Genomic DNA, 22869 nt, shown 5'->3' on the forward strand with positions numbered 1-22869 from the left:
TTCGCCCATGTATGGAGTATTGTTGTCACATTTGGGCTGGTGCATCTGCTGCTAGTCTCCCACTCTTGGATAGGGTTCAAAAGAAAATCACCAACCCGATAGGTCCTTAGCTGTCATCTAAGCTTCAACCTCTGTCCCATCAACAAACTGTTGCGTCCCTCTGCCTGTTCTACAAGTATTTTAGTGGTGAATGCTCCAACGAGTTCCAAGCATTTGTACCCCCTCGACGTAAATACCCCTGACAAACCCAACAAGCAGCAAAATCCCACCCCTACACAGTAGAGATCCCGAGATGTAAGAAGGCTTTCTACTCCAATAGTTCCTTCCCCAGAACTATGAGTCTTTATAACTCCCTTCCAGGATTCTGCTTTCCCAACTATACTGACATGTAAAAATTCAAGTATAATGTAAACAGACATTTTGTTGCTCAACTCCTTACATAATATCCCTGCAACATGTCCCTGATAGTAGCCCCTATATCAAAATGGCAATTGTGCCTTGTTTGGGGTGAAAATAGAAATTAAAAAAAAAATAAATAAAAAAGTGGATGATTTAAAAACAAAAATTTAGCTGCCACTGAAACACATAGTTACATTAAAAATAGCATATGCTAAAAACCACACACAATAGCTGAGAATCTTATTCCATGTACCAAAGATATTGTATGTTTCATAATCGCTTCTGAAGCAATAAATAAATTATCATTTCTATTTGTACCAAACAATACAATGAAATGAAGAATAACATATATGTATCTAAGCGAATATGAATCATTATTCACAAATGAATTTACGTTATGCAAATTGGCATACATGCTTGACATTTTGAAGATATTTAATCATATTAATACATGATTACATAGTAAAGAAAGTAAGATAATATCTTCACCTGAAAAGATATTGTCTTTTAAAATGAATTTGAAACTCTGGATCACCAAAATTAACCAATAAGAAATTATACACTTGCCCAATTTGTTGAAGAAACAGTAAATGAAATTAATATTGATGACAACAGCATTTAGAAAATTTTACTGTTCAAATAAGAAGTTATCTTCCTGATGAATGTTGCAAATCTTTCTTTACAATCAACCCTTTTAATGTGTATCTGATGACCCTGAATCAGCAGAAGAAGAATTTATTGAACTAAAAAACAATTCTGAAACTAAATTATCGCTTTATAAACTGCAATTACAAGAATTTGGGGCAAAAAGTTTCCAAATATTTTTAGTAATATCAGAAATCACAATAAGGAATTTATTGCTGTTCGCAACAATGTACTTATGAAACAGCATTCTCCCAACTTCTCATCATTAAAAGCAAGTATTGGAATCAATTTAATGTGGAATTGCTTGCTAAAAAACTGCAATACCACCCATTTCATTAAGGTCAGTTCATAAGTATACTTTACATAATGGTGGAAATTTCTGTGTTCAAATAATTTTTAATTGATTTGCAATTAAATAATTTTTGTAGCTGGTTTAGAATTCTTTATGAATAAATTTATAATTAATCATAAATTTGTGGAATGTATAGTTGCTTCACAAATAAATAGTCTATAATTCAATAATCGCAATATATGGTAGTTTGTTGTACAAAAAGAATGAATATACAAGATATTTTAAGGATTGGAGTCATTTCCTGATTGCTTGTTCTAAATTGGGTCACAATATTTAAAAGGTTGGTTACGACTGTTTTAGAGACATTTACTAAATCTATTTTTTGCTTTTTTGTTTCCTTGGCTTCCTGCAGAAATCAAATCAGCTGAGAAAGAACTTGGAATAGCCATCCATTTCCATGATGAACCAACTCCAGTTAGTTCTTTGCTTGAATATAAATCTCCTTTGAAAGATCAGGCCTTTGCAGACAATTGCCAGGAACTGATCACAGAAGGTATTTAACCATTATATCATTATCAAATATAAGGAAAAAATTCTCATTAGCTCCCTTGAAATTCATAGAAATTTATTTTTTTTCATAAGTTGCACATTTTATCTTTTGGGATTAAACATCGAATTTCTTTTGAATCCTGACCTCCTTAAGTACAATCAGTTCGAGGTCCATCAATAGAGATAAATCTCATATGACAGGGCCCTGTCGGTGGGGCATTAGAATACGCCGACTGCCCCCCTGCAGAGGGTAAAAGTCCCTCAATGGGGATCCTGGATATGACCTTAAACTATATCCAGTGGTGAGGCCCTAGCTTGTGGGCTTTGGGGAGTGTGAAGCCACCCTTTAATTACCATTGCTCCCAGGTCCACTCTGACCCAGAGTGGTAGTACCTGTTAGGGTCCCAACTATGGGTTAAATTGAAACTAACGTGAAAACAACAAATATACTTTATTCAAAAAATTTTTCTTCAAAATCTTTGGATTCGGCATTAAATAACCCGGAAAGGGTTGATATGCCGTAAAACAAAAACAACCAACCAACTCATATGACGGAGATGTCCATGAAGAAAATAAAAAATGTTGGCAGATCCTTCTGTGATTGTTATGGAGATGCTGAAAACATCAGAAAGACTTGGTTATCAAATCATATCAAACTTCACAAACACAATCACATGTGAAAAGAGTGCGTTAGTAAGCTACATCATCAACTGCTATAAAGGTAAAGCTGACACCTTGATAAGATGCAATGACATAGGCGTAAAATTTCTTGAGCGAGTGATGGAGGTTATTGAGTAGCTGATGGCATCATTAGAGAACAAGTTTGCATTAATGAAATGCAATTCAACTCCATATCTGAAAAGGGCGTAATGGTGCTGTATCAGATGCAAGAGAAATATATTGGTGTAATATTGGTATGAATGGCTCTCATCTAAAAGAAGCTCCCTGTTTTGACAAACTTTTGGGTTTGACTTTTACTCTTGACCTGAAATGGAAGACTTACATCAAATCTGTTGCCAATGTTGCTGGAAAAATGATTGCGTTATTTTAATGCGTCAGAAGGTATCTAACTTCTGACATAATCCTCTACCTGTATAAGAACCAAATGTGTCCTAAAATTGAGTACTGTTGTGGGCGGGAGCTGCTTGAAGCATCCTATCCAGCCCCGAAACCTAGTAAGTGATGCCCTTTTTTTTTTTTTACTCTGCAACCTCTTTTTCACAGAAGAGACATTGCGAGCCTGTCTCTGCTCTCTTGTTATTTTCATGGCAAATGTTCATCTGAGCTTCAATCTAAGGTGTATGGCATATTGTATGAGCACAACGTTTCACAAAAAACACTCATTTAGTTACAACCACCATCAACAGTTTTCCCCACTCTATCTGTGCCTAAATCTAAATGCAAATTCCAGAAGCAAAGCTTCTTTCCTAGAACTGCCTGCTTGTGGAACTCTGTTCCACTGGTCTGCTTTCCAGCTTTCTATAATACGGTTGTCTTCGAATCCAATGTAAATAATTTCTTATTGGGTTGCTCTCCCCCAAAATAATCCATTTGTACTCCATTTCCACCACTAACTATTAATATGCATCCAATTTTTCTTCAATATGAATCTTAGATAATGGAATTTAAACTGAATTTCTCAAGACCGCCAAGCTTGGAAACTCACCTGCAAGAAAACATTAGACTGCTGATAAGAAGATAAAACGGATGATGATGATGATGATGACAATCTAAAATATTTGTTTTAGCATATTTTTCTTTTTTAAAACATAAATATTTTCTTTTCGAGAGTGCATATATTTGCTAGTACTTATTGATGGTAATAAATAATATGTTAAAAAAGAAAAGATAAATTTTAAGAAACATCGGGTTTCGTTTTTAAAGTCTTTCTCTCAGTTTATAGGAGATGAAACAATTTTGGTTGTTTTCATTTATAACTTCTTACTGTTAAGGCAGATTTAGTGTCTATTTTTAAGCAAAACTGAACATAGTATTAAATAATACATCTAATTGTATTTATAAATGCACATCTCAAAAGCATAAACCATAAACATAATAAAATCACAATAACCACTAAATATGAAATACCATAAAGCTTTACTTCCTATTTTTATGCTCTGCGGAGTTGAGGGTGGATATATTCAGGTTCATGTTCAAAAATCTCTGTGGCTGTATTAGATACAATGAAAGAAAAAAGATATTGTCTAACAGGTTCACCCTGAATGTGGCAAATCCATTTTGGAATCATTTTGAACTGTATAGACTGACTAATAAGAATCCAGAGAAGTTACAGAATGATGCCAGAGTCTAAATGAAGCACAGGGTGACAAAATCAGTAAGGCTTCACTGGGATGTATGATAATGTACAATTTCACTTGGGTGGAGTACCAGGATTCTGCCCAGGAAGAATGGGATGTGGCCACAAGGAAGTTGCATGTGTTGATGAACATGTGTTCAGTTGTGGGAACATTGAAGATGCATGCTGGTTGCAGCCAATAAAGGACATCTAACATATCAAAATAGTGAAATTGCATACTGTATAAGAGTTAGTGAACCTTGTGCTCAAGTAATAAACCATGGTTTTACGCCTTAGCATTTAATAAAAAATTATATTTTGTGCATAGGACTATCTCATCCATATTGAAAATAGCAGTAAATCATTTGGAATTGGGAAGAATTTGAAGCTATAGATCTAGCACAATTGTGATGAGAATAGAAAAATTGGTGGGCATCAAACGTGTAATCAGCTTGGCATGGAGAATGTGTGCTGCAGTGGTTGCCACCATTTGATACTGACCGCTGTTCCAATCAGTTTTTGATCTAGTGGATGCTGCTCTAGCAAGATCTTGTACATATGATCTAGTGGTTGGAGTCAGTGTTTTTTGAATATGAAGCCAAGCTCTTGTCATGACACTGTCTATTGCAGTCAGCAACTTGGATAGTTTGTGAAGGTATGGGGGAGTCCGATTGAGTTTTGCATTCAAGCAGTCTGAAAATGTTATCATATACAGGTGTCATAGGACAGTAACATGATTGCTGTATGAGAGTGTTGTTCTATTATGGAGATTGTCACACTCAAGAACGATAATTCATCTTGTCTGCACTTATCAATCTGCTGGTTTGAGCAAAAAGAATTGATATTGTTGTGTGTGACCACCAAGTGATGTTTTAGTGACAGTCTGATGCAACCTGAGTAAAAAAAATGGTATAAATGGTGTCCACTACAATTTAGTTACTGTGTATTTATTTACTATATTTATTAACTGTACATTTTTTTATTATTTTTTTTTTAAAACCTCACTACATCTTAAATTGAAGTTAGTCAATAAATAAAAGAAAATATATTTAGAATTATTATTATTAATTTTAATTTAATTACTTTTAAAATGTATGGATATTTAATGTTCTTTCTCAAGAGCAGACAAAAACAAAAAATGTACACCTAAATTCTAAATTAAGAAAAAAATAAAAATGTCTTTGAAAAAAAAATGAGTTTTATTCTTGGTTTTGAAACAAATGTGATAGACAAGTTTCTTTTTATTTTATGTGTCATAATATTTTCATAACAATATTTTCTGCAGTAATGTTGAAAAATACTTTTAAACACAAATTGTGAATCATTAATAATTTTTTTCCTGTTCTTTTCTATTGCTCAATTTTTATCATCTAATTTTGTTCTTGCATTATTTTCTATTCTTTAACAAAGGTTTCCAAGTTCCTGATATATTTTCCTTTGATTCCTGTTCAGATAGTTATTCTGTCAACAATGATTTCACTCAAACAGAATTGGATAATGAAAGTCTAAACCTAGAGGATCTGAATATCTTAAAAGAACAGATTGAATTAGTGAGTTGTCAGATCAATCTATAATTTTGTTTTGATAAAATTAAACAGCATTATATTTTTCATTAAAAGAAATATTTCTCTTAATTGTCATTCTCTTATTTTTTCTCAATGATTTTGCATATTTTCTCTTGTTTTATTGAACAAATAGAGGACAAATTAAAAACTTTTGTTCAATTAGATCTCAGGCACCCCAGAACAAGCAAATACAAAAAAAAATGCATTGGGGTCGTTACCAGTTCTTTGACTTCTGCTTGTTGAATGTGTAAACAGTAAACGAGCAATATTTGCACACGCCCCTTAGAATTTTTCAGTAAAACTTTTTTTGTTTTGTAAATAGACCTTTTTTGTTTTGTAAATAAACTTTTTTTAATTAAGAATATTGTATGTTGTTTTGTTTTTAATTTTTTTAGATACTCTTTTAATGAAAAATGTGCATTTTTTAATTAAAACTATTTGTTTACAAAAAAGGTTGGTTTTGTAGTTTAAAGATTGAAACAGTTTACAAACTTATTTTAGCAAACAAAATAACATATAAAAAATACATTTCATTTAGAAACCTTTTTATGAATTTATTTATAAAAAATCTTTGCATTTACTTACATAAGGTGAATTTTTGAGAAATGAAAATTAAAAAGAAAAACTATCTTAAAACATCTAGAAGTGTAAGCCATGTTTAGTTTCAGAACAGTTTCAGATTTGCCTCTATCGGCCCCACAACAGCGGAGTTACTATCTTTAAGAGCATATCTGAGAAAATAGACCACATCCTGTCTGCACATCTCTCGGCTAACATCCACATCTGTGGTGACTTCAACGTCCATAACGTGGAATGGCTGACCCATTCAAATAAGACAGACGTTGAGGGGAGGTTTTGTCATGATTTTGCCATTGCTTATGACCTCACTCAGATTGTTCGCCAACCCACCCGTGTGCCCGATACACGCGGTCAATATGCAAGCCTCCTAGACCTTTTTCTCTCAACTTCCCCTGAGCTATGTTCATGTTCCATTCATTCTCCTCTAGGATCCTCCGACCACTCCGTTGTATCAGTTAAGATAAAAACGAAATGTAATAAGTCCCCAGACGTACCCCTCCACCATACTGTATACCGATACTCTATGGCTGACTGAGATAGCTTCCGTACATTCATATCTGATTTACCTCTGCACTCCATGTTTAAAAAGGAAGTGTCCTATATAGTATCAGATCTGACCGAATGGTTAATTGTAGGCATAGACCAATTCATACCATCTAAAAAATTCCAACAAAGACCTAACAGCCAGCCATGGTTCTCCCCAGAATGTGCTGCTGCTATCGCGCACAGAAATCACTTTTTCCATAGCTACCAACGTAATAGATGCACTGAGACTAAAGCTGCTTTCAGGAACGCCAGCAACCACTGTAAAAGAGTAATAAAAAAATGCAAAAGAGCTATATGCCCAGTCTGTTAAATCCAAGGTAGCTGATCAGTGGCTTGGTTCCCACCAATTTTGGCAAATAACAAATAGGATCCTGAACAGAAGTGTGCATTCTATCCCAACCATTATCAATGGACCAGAGGTTATCTCGTCAGCATCAGACAAGGCCAAACTATTTGCCAAGAACTTTGCAGCTAATTCTACCCTATACGACGAAGGCCATCAACTCCCCATATTTCCTCCTATAACACAGAACACGCTAGGTAACATACAAATATCCGTGCATGAGGTCACCAAGCTAATCAAGAACCTTGATTCCAGTAAAGCAACTGGCCCTGACGGCATCCCAATTATAGTGTTAAAAAATATTCAACCAGAACTTGCTCCCATACTTACGAAACTATTTAAGCGCTGCCTTAAGGAGAAGTGCTTTCCAACTCCCTGGAAGACCTCATCAGTTTGCCCTGTATTTAAGAATTCAGGTGATAAGTCATCTCCCTCTCAGTACAGACCAATAAGTCTCCTATGTGTCATGAGTAAGTTGCTGGAATCCATATTAAATAGAGAAATAGTCAACCACCTCAGCAGAAATGACCTTCTTATTGACACACAATATGGTTTCTGCTCTGCAAGATCTACCGCAGATGTGCTGACGGTTATATCTCACAGGATTAGTGAATCTCTCGACAAAGGCTTCCTTTCTAGGGCAATTGCTCTTGACATATCAAAAGCCTTCGACAAAGTATGGCATAAGGGTCTACTTCACAAGATTTCCAGCTATGGTATAACTGGAAATGTTTTCTCAATCATTAAATCATTTCTCTCCGATAGGCTCATAAGACTAGTGGTCGATGGACAAAAATCAGAGGCCTGCAGTATTAATGCTGGAGTCCCTCAGGGTTCAATCCTGGGCCCAACTCTCTTTCTGATCTACATCAATGACCTCCTTAAACACATACTTAAATCATTCGTTGACATCTATGCTGATGACACGACCATCTAAGGCAACACATCAAAGGCTGTAAAGTTCTTTCTGGTTATCTCTCCTCTGATCTCGAGCGCGTGGTTCAGTGGGGGAAGACATAGCTGGTTACCTTAATGCATCTAAAGCAAAATTCCTATCCTTACATCATCAATGCTCTGATCCCCATCTGGCATCAATTGTGATGGATGGTTCTCGTCTGGGAGAGGCCCCGTGTTTTGACAAGCTTCTGGGTTTGACCTTTACTCCTGATCTGAAATGGAACACGTATATCAAGTCTGTTGCTAAGGTCACTGGAAAGATGGTAGGATCCTTCTACCGCTCCAGAAGATATCTCACTACTGATGCAATTCTCTATCTATATAAAAGCCAAGTACGTCCAAGGATGGAATACTGCTGCCATATCTGGGCAGGAGCTAATTTCCATGGTCCTTAAGGGATTACCGAGTGATTTCAAGCCATTTACCACCGTGATAACCCAGAAAGAAAAACCCATGACTTTTAGCTAATTCAAGGTAGTACTCAGAAGTTACGAAGAAACTGAAAAAATGATCACAGAACAAAACGAATCCACAAATATGAAATTTAAAAATACACACATAAAAACACCAAAATTAAATTATACCCATGCCAGGAATAAAAACCGCAACTTTGCCAAAAACAATTTTTCTCCTAAGAAAAGTACAAAAATTATTTGCTATAATTGTGGACGACCTAATCACAAGAGTTTCCAATGTAGATACAGGACTAAAATGTAGAGAGCTCTGTTAGCGAACATGCATTTTTATTTTCGTGTACGTTTAATGCTTCAACAAACAATAATAATTTTCTTGTTGATTGTGGGGCCACGGCACATGTGATTACAAAGGAATCTGATTTTATCAATTTTGATCCCAACTTTAAGCCACAAAATAATTTTGTAGAACTAGCTGACGGGAGTTGAGTAAATGATATCGTTTTGAAAAGAGGCGATTGTAAAATCTCGCTAAAGAACAATAAAGGTGAACTGTGTTTCTGTATTCTAGAAAATGCTCTTCTAATCCCAAAATGTAAACAAAATATATTTTCTGTACAAGCTACCACAAAACAAGGTGCAAATATAAATTTTAGCCCCAATAAATCAAAACTGGTATACCCGAATGGAACTGTATTTGACATTAAAGAAAATGGAAGACTATATTATTTAAATAGCGTAGTCCCATCGAAAACCGCCTGCCATGATCTACAGACATGGCATAAAATTCTTGGACACTGCAATATTCCTGATATCAAAAAGTTGCTAACTGTAGTTGATGGAATGAAAATACAAACATCAAAAAACTTCAACTGCGACGTCTGTACGCAAGGGAAAATGACAAACTATCAAAGCAAGATACCAGACAAGAAGGCCAAAAAAATCCTATCAATGGTGCATTGTGACTTGAATGGTCCCGTGGAACCGATGGCCAGAGAACATTATAGATATGTGTTGAATTTCATAGATGACTATTCAGGTTTAATAATGGTTTACTTTTTAAAGAATAAATCTAATACCCTGCTAGCAACTAAAAAATATCTAGCCGACATGGCTCCCTACGGTGAAGTCAAATGTATTCGCTTTGACAATGGTACGGAATTCACCAATAAAGACTTTGAACTTTTACTAATTAACCATCATATCAGGCATGAAACATCAGCTCCTAGATCGCCACACCAAAACGGGACTGCTGAACGTGTATGGCGGACACTTTTTGAAATGGCAAAATGCCTACTTATTGAATTAAAACTCCCTAAAAACCTCTGGATGTACGTACTTATACATGCAACAGGTGCTTTAACAAAACACTATCTAAAACTCCATATGAATCTTTCTGTGGTAAAAAAACAAATTTAAGCAGAATGCATATATTTGGTTCAACTTGCTTCGCATATATAGACAAAAAGCGTAAACTGATTATTAAAGCCGACAGAGGTATATTTCTTGGATACGATAAAAACAGTCCAGCCAATTTAATATTTTTTTCAGAAAAAGTAAAATAAAAAGAATCCGAAGTGTAAAATTCACAGACATGTTTAATTTTACAGACGAAAACCCGTCATATGAAGAAGATGAAATTATATTCCCTCAAATAATTAAAACAAACGAAGACAATAAAAATGACGGAGACGAGAGTGTCCATGATGATGATGATGATGATAAAATCGAAAGATATCCCAAAAGAAATAGAAGGCGACCCAATTTTTTTGTGGTCGATAATATAAAAGATTATCAAATCGACTATTGCTATTCAATGGAAAATGCGCCAAAAAGCTTTAACAAAGCAGTTAATTCAGAACATTCTGATGAATGGAAAATTGCCATGAAAAAAGAAATAGATGCCTTAACCGAAAATGATACCTATACGGTAGTGCCTCTCCCAAAAGATAAACATGTTATTTCTACAAGATGGGTCTTTAAAAATAAGACCACAGCATCAGGCGTAGAACAGTACAAAGCTAGATTTGTTGCTAAAGGGTACTCTCAGATTTATGGTATAGAATATTTTTCTACGTTTTCACCGACCACAAACCTAACGACAATCAGAATTTTACTCCAAATCGCATCACAATATGACCTAAACATCCATCAAATGGACGTAAAAAATGCTTATTTGAATGCCCCAATAGACTGTGAAATTTATATTACCCCTCCAGAGGGATTTATAATGAAAAATAAAAATAGCATGTGGCGACTTAACAAGTCATTATATGGTCTAAAGCAATGTGGTCAGAGTTGGAATACAGTATTCCATGATTATATTATTAAACAACAATTTAGACAATGCACTGTAGACCCCTGTTTATATACCCAACACAAAGACGATAAACTACTGATTTTGGTTTTGTGGGTTGATGATATTTTCATCGCATCAAATTGTGACATAATGTTAACCGATGTTAAGAACAAATTAAGTAAAAGATTCAAAATGACCGATCTTGGCAAAATATCCTAGTTTCTGAGGATAGAATTTACTCAAAGCAAAGTACTTGGTACGATGACTCAATCGAGATACATTGCCAAAATACTATTAAAATTTGGAATGGGAGAGTGCAAGAAACGCTCTACACCGGTCAAAAATGAGATTAATAAAAATATACACACAGAATCTGAAATAATAAATGGCACACAATATCGCGAAATTATAGGTAGTCTTATATATTTAATGACTGCAACCAGACTCAACATATGCTATACAGTAACAATACTGTCACAAAAATTATCATGACCGACAATGAAGGATTTAAACAGAGCTAAACAAGTCCTGCGTTATTTAAAAGGAACTAACGAACAGAAGTTAGTATTTAGAAAATCAAGAAATCCCCTAAAATTATAAGGTTTTTCGGATTCAGACTAGGGAAACAATGAAGATCGCAAGAGTATATCTGGATATTGTTTCAGACTCTCAGAAAATGGGCCTATTATTTCATGGAAATCTAAAAAGCAATAGATTGTATCTCTCTCCACGTGTGAAGCAGAATTTATCGCGATCACACACATGACCCAGGAAGCACTCTACCTTAAAAATATCCTAAAGACTATTTTAGAGCCTGAATTTACTAAAAGCCCCGTTGTAATTGTGTGATAATCAAGCCAGTATAGTCGTAGCACAGAACACAATAATCAACCAAAGATCTAAGCATATAGATATAAAATACCATTTCATAAAAAATGATGTGAAAAAGGAACCCATTATTTTGAATTACATATCATCAGAACAAAATATCGCTGATGTATTCAGGAAACCCGCAACAAGAATAAAGTTACATTTTTTTTTTTCTCAAAACTTGTTGGGGTATTCGACTGAATAATTTTTTTTTCACTGCCTTGTATGTATATGGATTTCCATATATCAAAAAAAAAAAAATAAATAAATAAAAGTCACTTTAAAAAAAAACTCTTTGTAATTTTCCTTTTCGACAAAATACTTTTCGCATGCTTATTTTAAGGCGCGCAGAAATTACAATTGACTTTTTTGTGCTCATTAGTCTTCTTTCTTATTTTTCAAAAATGTCCTATCTTTTTTTGCATTGTTTTCATTAACAAAAAAACCCTTTAAACGGGTACATATTGCATGTATATTTATTTATATGTATGCTTTTTTCTTTTCTTTTGTTTTTTTTACAAAACTGCATAATCAAATTTAAGAAATTGCTTCTTTTTCACATACCCACGCCTTTTTAAGGTGAAATACCTTCGATTTCTTTTATTTCTCTTCTCTGTACACATATATCTGTTTTGACATTTGAACACAATTAAAAATGGTGTCTTTTTACATGCTAAAATTCTAAGATCCAAATGATTTCTAATTTTTTGTCATGTATAATTGAATATAAAAATATATATTTATTTTTGAGCAGAACGAACACAAGGGACTTCCCCATTATAAAAAATAGGGAGGATGTTGCAATATTTTAGACTTGTAATGGGGTATGATCTCACACAGTCGGACGATTCTATTTATAAACTGCTGCTAGGAACTGCCAAATCGAATTAATTCACGTTCTGCTACCAACCAATCAGAAACCAGAATTGCTCCATAAATATTAAACCTTTTCTGGAGCAATTTCACATGTTTTTTTTCCCCCCGTCTCGACACGGTAAGAATATTTTGCTCTGTGGAACTGTCTACTGCAAACAAGTCACCTCTCAAAACTTGTTTAGAACAACGAACCATCGGAAACTGTTCTGTCTACTGCAAACTAGTCACCTCTCAAGACATGTTTAAAACAACAAACCATCTGAAACTTTTATGAAACTAAACATTGCTTACACTTCTAGAAAGATTGCCTCAAAGAACCCATGTTTCTTCCTCTGAACTCCATATGAATATTTTACATGATTTTTCATCTTAGCTATAAGTGTTAAATTAAACCAACATTCAAATGTTAGGATTAATGCCTAATTCTGACAAAGTATCCCTGCAGCAACTTATGTAGAGAAATTAATTTTTTTGTGAAGGAAGAGTTGTAATTGTGTTTATACACAAACACTAGAAGGAAGGTAATATTTGATATCTATAAATATAAAAATGAAAATGTGTGTATGTATGTTCGCTTTTTATGTATGTCCAAGAAAGGCTTTTTTCCAAGAAGCGATCGGTTGACTCACTTCTTAAAACTTTTTATATCACGCCTAAATGCTAATATCTATGAGTTAACGACCGAGGTCGCCTGTCTATTTAATTTGCCTGACTTTGAAACATTAAATATTCAACATTTTGGGATTGCCGCATGTTTGCTTTCGTTTTTCGGTATAAAAAAATCGAAACTCGATTTGAATCCAGCACACGGCCAGTGGTCTCTAGAAAGCGATGTAACGTTTGGTCAATGTTGGCTTACTGTAATCATATCAGATGGTTGCTTTCATTTCAAGATGAGCCACTCCCTTAATAAACGGGGGAGCTGTTTTTCCCCAAAGTTAGGTAAAAACAAAGAAACCGGGTTATTGGCCTCATTAAAAACTGTCCCACAGAAAAAGTTCACTGCTGAATAGCTATTGCTTAGGTCGTCGTCGTAACGCTTGCACAAAGTGTTAACTCTATGACTTTCACTTGACATCATTTAGTACGGGCACCTGTCAGTTCTCTTCTTAATTAAATAAATTCAAACTTTTAGTAACTCATTCTTGCTGGCCGAGCGGTTAACGTGTCATGTGTTTTTCACATTTTATTTTCCAACTTCGCCTCAGGGCTTCGGGTTCGATTCTACATAATTACCAAAACTTTTTTACCCCCCCCCCATGTTTCTTTTTGATTTAAGAGCACACACACCTTGAAACACCCAGGCAACGCTGGGTACCCCCGCTAGTTAAAAATAAAATAACTACATCCCCTTCGTTAACTCTATCACTAACCCTAATTTCAGGAGGAAGTAAAAATATGGGAACAGTATGCATACAGTTGGTGTAACTAAACTATTAAAAGTCAATTTTGCCTCCAAATATTTTGGTTGTTACCATTACCATTCCCTCATGGAATTAGGCAGTAGGCGGTAGAGCCATCTCACCTCAGAATTGGACGCTAATGGAATTGTTAAAAATCTAGGAATTTTGCTCAAAAATGTCCTGATCAGAAGAACTCCAAAGAAGACAGTTAAGAAAACCATCTCCTCTCTGAATTATGATGGCAATGCATTGGTGGATTGCTCTCCATTCAAAAAAAGTTCCAAGTAACCAAAGCAATACTTCTTCATATCCTCCCATTAACTCTAAGTTTGGGTTGCAGTATGAAAAAAGATAAAAAATAAGGAGTAAGAACAGTGGACATAACAGAACATTCAAAATTGCCTAGTAATCTATGGACTGATAAAAATGACCAGGCCAGTCTTGTCACTCATGAGCTTGGGCAATAGACAATACCTCCAGTACATTCTGTTATTCCAAAAATGAAAAAGAAATGTCTGCTTTCAATTCCAAATGTTTGTAAGACTGAAAACAACAAAAGTAGTCATAAAATGTGCACAGTTTTGTTCAGGAAATAAAATGTTATGCGATAGATCGAAAATAGATGTTCATTTAAAAAAAAAAAAGAAAATGGAATTATGTTTTTAAGACTAATCAAAGCAACCATACATACTTGATTGTGTCTTTTGTAGAAAGTCCAAGTGTTTGAAAATCCAAATTTTGCTATATCGCCAATCTCATGAAAAATCTATTTTTCCTTTTCAAAAATACAAAGTTAAATAATTAGTTTTATACACTTAGTGTAACCTGTGAATCAATTTTTTTTTCACATAAATCATGATTTGAAAATTTTGGTGATGAGATAAAGCATAAAAAATAATAATAATAATAATTTAAATGAGTATTAATTAACAATTGTAATATTGACTTTGAAAACCAATTTTTAAAATTTTATTTTCTATCTAATATTAATAACATTTTATTTTTTATTTTATTTTCTATCTAATATTAATAACATTTTATTTTCTATCTAATATTATAATATTCTATAGAATGTGAAAGAAAGTATTTGGAATAGCTGATTACCCCCCCCCCCCTCTAAAATGTACATGAAAAGAGCCTTCTGTATTTAAGCAGAAAATGAAGAGTAGCTAACAGACAATAACAAGGTTAAAAAAATGATATAATTTTCTGAAGAAGACTTGTTAATGTATGTGAATGGCAGTAGTAGTAGATCTGAATATAAGAGTAAAAAATTCCTCCCACTTCCTGTATGGATGACTATGTTAGAAAAACGCTGTTGAACCAGAAACATGCAAAACTTATTAAAAGTGAATGAAACAAATACATATTTTCCAAAACCATGTGTCAAGAATTGGTTTAAATGGCTGCTGAAGCAAATTCACACTAATTTAGGTTAGAAAATGATATACATCAATGAAATGATGTTATTTTGTTATAAATTAGAATAAAACAAAGTAGGAATAATAGTGGTTATACATGAGTAAAACTGTTTCAAAAGATTTTCAATGTTTTCTTAGAAACTAATATGCACAAATTTACTTAGAAACAAATTATGAAAGCTTGAGAGTCGACGGTAAGATGTTTTTAGCAGAAAGCTTGTCAGACTCCTCATTTCGCACTAGCCAATTACTTTTCACCTATGATTTATTTTCTTATAATGATTGGAATTGGTTTCATTGAACTAGTAGCATCCAATGAATGTGAACAATGTTCACAAGAATCATGAAAAAGTTCATGCAAACATGCATTAGGCAGCATATGTTTTCTATTCAAGTAGTAAACTTGCTGCATATGTTTTCTATTCAAGTAGTAAACTTGCTGCATATGTTTTCTATTCAAGTAGTAAACTTGCTGCATATGTTTTCTATTCAAGTAGTAGACTTGCAGCATATGCTTTCTATTCAAGTAGTAAACTTGCTGCATATGCTTCCTATTCAAGTAGTAAACTTGCTGCATATGCTTTCTATTCAAGTAGTAAACTTGCAGCATATGTTTTCTATTCAAGTAGTAAACTTGCAGCATATGCTTTCTATTCAAGCAGTAGACTTGCAGCATATGCTTTCTATTCAAGTAGTAAACTTGCTGCATATGCTTTCTATTCAAGTAGTAAACTTGCTGCATATGCTTTCTATTCAAGTAGTAAACTTGCAGCATATGCTTTCTATTCAAGTAGTAAACTTGCAGCATATGTTTTCTATTCAAGTAGTAAACTTGCAGCATATGCTTTCTATTCAAGTAGTAAACTTGCAGCATATGTTTTCTATTCAAGTAGTAAACTTGCAGCATATGCTTTCTATTCAAGTAGTAAACTTGCAGCATATGCTTTCTATTCACGTAGTAAACTTGCAGCATATGCTTTCTATTCACGTAGTAAACTTGCTGCATATGTTTTCTATTCACGTAGTAAACTTGCAGCATATGCTTTCTATTCAAGTAGTAAACTTGCTGCATATGTTTTCTATTCAAGTAGTAAACTTGCTGCATATGCTTTCTATTCAAGTAGTAAACTTGCAGCATATGCTTTCTATTCAAGTAGTAAACTTGCTGCATATGTTTTCTATTCAAGTAGTAAACTTGCAGCATATGCTTTCTATTCAAGTAGTAAACTTGCAGCATATGCTTTCTATTCAAGTAGTAAACTTGCAGCATATGCTTTCTATTCAAGTAGCAAACTTGCTGCATATGTTTTCTATTCAAGTAGTAAACTTGCAGCATATGTTTTCTATTCAAGTAGTAAACTTGCTGCATATGTTTTCTATTCAAGTAGTAAACTTGCAGCATATGTTTTCTATTCAAGTAGCAAACTTGCTGCATATGTTTTCTATTCAAGTAGTAAACTTGCTGCATATGTTTTCTATTCAAGTAGTAAACTTGCTGCATATGTTTTCTATTCAAGTAGTAAACTTGCAGCATATGTTTTCTATTCAAGTAGTAAACTTGCTGCATATGTTTTCTATTCAAGTAGTAAACTTGCTGCATATGTTTTCTATTCAAGTAGTAAACTTGCTGCATATGCTTTCTATTCAAGTAGTAAACTTGCAGCATATGCTTTCTATTCAAGTAGTAAACTTGCTGCATATGTTTTCTATTCAAGTAGTAAACTTGCAGCATATGCTTTCTATTCAAGTAGTAAACTTGCAGCATATGCTTTCTATTCAAGTAGTAAACTTGCAGCATATGCTTTCTATTCAAGTAGCAAACTTGCTGCATATGTTTTCTATTCAAGTAGTAAACTTGCAGCATATGTTTTCTATTCAAGTAGTAAACTTGCTGCATATGTTTTCTATTCAAGTAGTAAACTTGCAGCATATGTTTTCTATTCAAGTAGCAAACTTGCTGCATATGTTTTCTATTCAAGTAGTAAACTTGCTGCATATGTTTTCTATTCAAGTAGTAAACTTGCTGCATATGTTTTCTATTCAAGTAGTAAACTTGCAGCATATGTTTTCTATTCAAGTAGTAAACTTGCTGCATATGTTTTCTATTCAAGTAGTAAACTTGCTGCATATGTTTTCTATTCAAGTAGTAAACTTGCTGCATATGTTTTCTATTCACTTGCTGCATGTAATATTTGATAGATGGAGGGGGAAAGTCACTTTGATTAAAGAGATGGGTTTTTGTTTTAAATAAAATATGTACCTCTTTAAATGAGGTGTAGACTGAGAGCAACCCATTTGAGAAAAGTAGAGACAGTGATGTCTGAAAGGAGGGGAAGCACATTTTAACATCTAAGAGTTGGTTAGTTTTCAGTGGCTCTTAAAGATAGAGGGTCTGTATATGTCGGATTAGATGTATATTTTTGTTATTGTTGTTGTTATGTTTTTGTTGTGTTCATAAGAATGATGTCATTTGTTGTTGGTTATGAGAATTAGCAAGAACACTTTATATAGGCATGTGACTATTTATTGACAATAGGAAAAAATGATAACTTTACAAGCACCATTATTATAAATAATGTGAGTTTGCCATCTTGCCTGTTCTGTCTTCCAAGGGAAGACAACCCTATTCATTTACACTTACTTCCCTTTTGAAATATGATGCTTGTAAGATATTTAGCAACTTAGAAATATCTCCATGACCTCTCATATAATTCCTTCCTTTTAAACTTGAAGAGTGCTTGCTTAAATGCGTCAACAAAGCTTCCATCTGATTAATCCCATGATGCTCATAATGAAATTGTTTGAGAATTCTGTTCTGGACTTTAAATAGGACAACAACATGTTCAGCAAAATGCATCCATAGTTTGTTGCGATATTTGCATCCATAGTTTGTTGGAATATTTGCATCTATAGTTTGTTGGAATATTTGCATCTATAGTTTGTTGGAATATTTGTGTCCATAGTTTGTTGGAATATTCGCATCCATAGTTTGTTGGAATATTTGCATCCATAGTTTGTTTGAATATTTGCATCCATAGTTTGTTTGAATATTTGCATCCATAGTTTGTTGGAATATTTGCATCCATAGTTTGTTGGAATATTTGCATCCATAGTTTGTTGGAATATTTGTGTCCATAGTTTGTTGGAATATTTGCATCCATAGTTTGTTGCAATATTTGCATCCATAGTTTGTTGGAATATTTGCATCCATAGTTTGTTGGAATATTTGCATCCATAGTTTGTTGGAATATTTGCATCCATAGTTTGTTGGAATATTTGCATCCATAGTTTGTTGGAATATTTGCATCCATAGTTTGTTGGAATATTTGCATCCATAGTTTGTTGGAATATTGGCATCCATAGTTTGTTGGAATATTTGCATCCATAGTTTGTTGGAATATTTGCATCCATAGTTTGTTGGAATATTTGCATCCATAGTTTGTTGGAATATTTGCATCCATAGTTTGTTGGAATATTTGCATCCATAGTTTGTTGGAATATTTGCATCCATAGTTTGTTGGAATATTTGCATCCATAGTTTGTTGTAATATTTGCATCCATAGTTTGTTGTAATATTTGCATCCATAGTTTGTTGGAATATTTGCATCCATAGTTTCTTGGGATTATTGCATTCATAGTTTGTTGTAACATTTGCATCCATAGTTTGTTGAAATATTTGCATTCATAGTTTGTAGGAATATTTGCATCCATAGTTTGTTGTAATATTTGCATCCATAGTTTGTTGTAATATTTGCATCCATAGTTTGTTGGAATATTTGCATCCATAGTTTGTTGGAATATTTGCATCCATAGTTTCTTGGAATTATTGCATTCATAGTTTGTTGGAACATTTGCTTCCATAGTTTGTTGAAATATTTGCATTCATAGTTTGTAGGAATATTTGCATCCATAGTTTGTTGGAATATTTGCATCCATAGTTTGTTGTAATATTTCCATCCATAGTTTGTTGGAATATTTGCATTCATAGTTTGTTGGAATATTTGCATCCATAGATTGTTGGAATATTTGCATCCATAGTTTGTTGTAATATTTGCATCCATAGTTTGTTGTAATATTTGCATCCATAGTTTGTTGTAATATTTGCATCCATAGTTTGTTGGAATATTTGCATCCATAGTTTGTTGGAATATTTGCATCCATAGTTTGTTGGAACATTTGCATCCATAGTTTCTTGGAATTATTGCATTCATAGTTTGTTTGGAACATTTGCATCCATAGTTTGTTGAAATATTTGCATTCATAGTTTGTAGGAATATTTGCATCCATAGTTTGTTGGAATATTTGCATCCATAGTTTGTTGGAATATTTGCATCAATAGTTTGTTGGAATATGTGCATCCATAGTTTGTTGGAATATTTGCATCCATAGTTTGTTGGAATATTTGCATCCATAGTTTGTTGTAATATTTGCATCCATTGTTTGTTGCGATATTTGCATCCATAGTTTCTTGGAATTATTGCATTCATAGTTTGTTGGAATATTTGCATCCATAGTTTGTTGGAATATTTGCATTCATAGTTTGTTGGAATATTTGCATCCATAGTTTGTTGGAATATTTGCATTCATAGTTTGTTGGAATATTTGCATCCATAGTTTGTTGTAATATTTGCATCAATAGTTTGTTGGAATATTCGCATCCATAGTTTGTTGGAATATTTGCATTCATAGTTTGTTGGAATATTTGCATCCATAGTTTGTTGGAATATTTGCATCCATAGTTTCTTGAAATTATTGCATTCATAGTTTGTTGGAACATTTGCATCCATAGTTTGTTGAAATATTTGCATTCATAGTTTGTAGGAATATTTGCATCCATAGTTTGTTGGAATATTTGCATCCATAGTTTGTTGTAATATTTCCATCCATAGTTTGTTGTAATATTTGCATTCATAGTTTGTTGGAATATTTGCATCCATAGATTGTTGTAATATTTGCTTCCATAGTTTGTTGTAATATTTGCATCCATAGTTTGTAGAATATTTGCATCCATAGTTTGTAGAATATTTGCATCCATAGTTTGTGGAATATTTGCATCCATAGTTTGTTGGAATATTTGCATCCATAGTTTCTTGGAATTATTGCATTCATAGTTTGTTGGAACATTTGCATCCATAGTTTGTTGAAATATTTGCATTCATAGTTTGTAGGAATATTTGCATCCATAGTTTGTTGGAATATTTGCATCCATACTTTGTTGTAATATTTCCATCCATAGTTTGTTGGAATATTTGCATTCATAGTTTGTTGGAATATTTGCATCCATAGATTGTTGTAATTTTTGCATCCATAGTTTGTTGTAATATTTGCATCCATAGTTTGTTGTAATATTTGCATCCATAGTTTGTTGTAATATTTGCATCCATAGTTTGTTGTAATATTTGCATCCATAGTTTGTTGTAATATTTGCATCCATAGTTTGTTGGAATATTTCCATCCATAGTTTGTTGGAATATTTGCATCCATAGTTTCTTGGAATTATTGCATTCATAGTTTGTTGGAACATTTGCATCCATAGTTTGTTGAAATATTTGCATTCATAGTTTGTAGGAATATTTGCATCCATAGTTTGTTGGAACATTTGCATCCATAGTTTGTTGGAATATTTGCATCCATAGTTTGTTGGAATATTTGCATCCATAGTTTGTTGTAATATTTGCATCCATAGTTTGTTGGAATATTTGCATCCATAGTTTGTTGTAATATTTGCATCCATAGTTTGTTGCGATATTTGCATCCATAGTTTCTTGGAATTATTGCATTCATAGTTTGTTGGAATATTTGCATCCATAGTTTGTTGGAATATTTGCATTCATAGTTTGTTGGAATATTTGCATCCATAGATTGTTGGAATATTTGCATCCATAGTTTGTTGGAATATTTGCATCCATAGTTTCTTGAAATTATTGCATTCATAGTTTGTTGGAACATTTGCATCCATAGTTTGTTGAAATATTTGCATTCATAGTTTGTAGGAATATTTGCATCCATAGTTTGTTGGAATATTTGCATCCATAGTTTGTTGTAATATTTCCATCCATAGTTTGTTGGAATATTTGCATTCATAGTTTGTTGGAATATTTGCATCCATAGATTGTTGGAATATTTGCATCCATAGATTGTTGGAATATTTGCATCCATAGTTTGTTGGAATATTTGCATCCATAGTTTGTTGGAATATTTGCATCCATAGTTTCTTGGAATTATTGCATTCATAGTTTGTTGGAACATTTGCATCCATAGTTTGTAGGAATATTTGCATCCATAGTTTGTTGTAATATTTGCATCTATAGTTTGTTGGAATATTTGCATCCATAGTTTGTTGGAATATTTGCATTCATAGTTTGTTGTAATATTTGCATCCATAGTTTGTTGGAATATTTGCATCCATAGTTTGTTGTAATATTTGCATCCATAGTTTGTTGCGATATTTGCATCCATAGTTTGTTGGAATATTTGCATCCATAATTTGTTGGAAGTATTGCATTCATAGTTTGTTGGAATATTTGCATCCATAGTTTGTTGGAATATTTGCATTCATAGTTTGTTGGAATATTTGCATCCATAGATTGTTGGAATATTTGCATCCATAGTGTGTTGTAATATTTGCATCCATAGTGTGTTGGAATATTTGCATCCATAGTTTGTTGGAATATGTGCATCCATAGTTTGTTGGAATATTTGCATCCATAGTTTGTTGGAATATTTTCATCCATAGTTTGTTGTAATATTTGCATCCATAGTTTGTTGTAATATTTGCATCTATAGTTTGTTGGAATATTTGCATCCATAGTTTGTTGGAATATTTGCATTCATAGTTTGTTGTAATATTTGCATCCATAGTTTGTTGGAATATTTGCATCCATAGTTTGTTGGAATATTTGCATCCATAGTTTGTTGTAATATTTGCATCCATAGTTTGTTGTAATATTTGCATCCATAGTTTGTTGGAATATTTGCATCCATAGTTTCTTGGGATTATTGCATTCATAGTTTGTTGGAACATTTGCATCCATAGTTTGTTGAAATATTTGCATTCATAGTTTGTAGGAATATTTGCATCCATAGTTTGTTGGAATATTTGCATCCATAGTTTGTTGGAATATTTGCATCCATAGTTTGTAGAATATTTGCATCCATAGTTTGTTGGAATATTTGCATCCATAGTTTGTTGGAATATTTGCATCCATAGTTTCTTGGAATTATTGCATTCATAGTTTGTTGGAACATTTGCATCCATAGTTTGTTGAAATATTTGCATTCATAGTTTGTAGGAATATTTGCATCCATAGTTTGTTGGAATATTTGCATCCATAGTTTGTTGTAATATTTCCATCCATAGTTTGTTGTAATATTTGCATCCATAGTTTGTTGGAATATTTGCATCCATAGATTGTT

At 33.2% G+C, this 22869-nt stretch overlaps 1 protein-coding gene across 1 annotated transcript in view; it reads left to right on the plus strand.

Moving 5' to 3' along the window:
- LOC145291327 (uncharacterized) overlaps positions 1-6102 on the plus strand; it is a 222039-nt gene extending 215937 nt beyond the window's left edge. The window contains exons 13-14 of the mRNA XM_080137081.1: positions 1749-1889; positions 5592-6102. Of these exons, the coding sequence (XP_079993207.1) occupies positions 1749-1889; positions 5592-5755 (305 nt within the window). The 3' untranslated portion in view covers positions 5756-6102. The remainder of the gene's footprint in view (positions 1-1748; positions 1890-5591) is intronic.
- Positions 6103-22869: the final 16767 nt, after the last annotated feature.

The sequence above is a fragment of the Euprymna scolopes genome, chromosome 12, assembly GCF_053919585.1.
Source record: "Euprymna scolopes isolate OS-2025 chromosome 12, ASM5391958v1, whole genome shotgun sequence".
Classification (NCBI taxonomy): Eukaryota; Metazoa; Mollusca; class Cephalopoda; order Sepiida; family Sepiolidae; genus Euprymna; species Euprymna scolopes.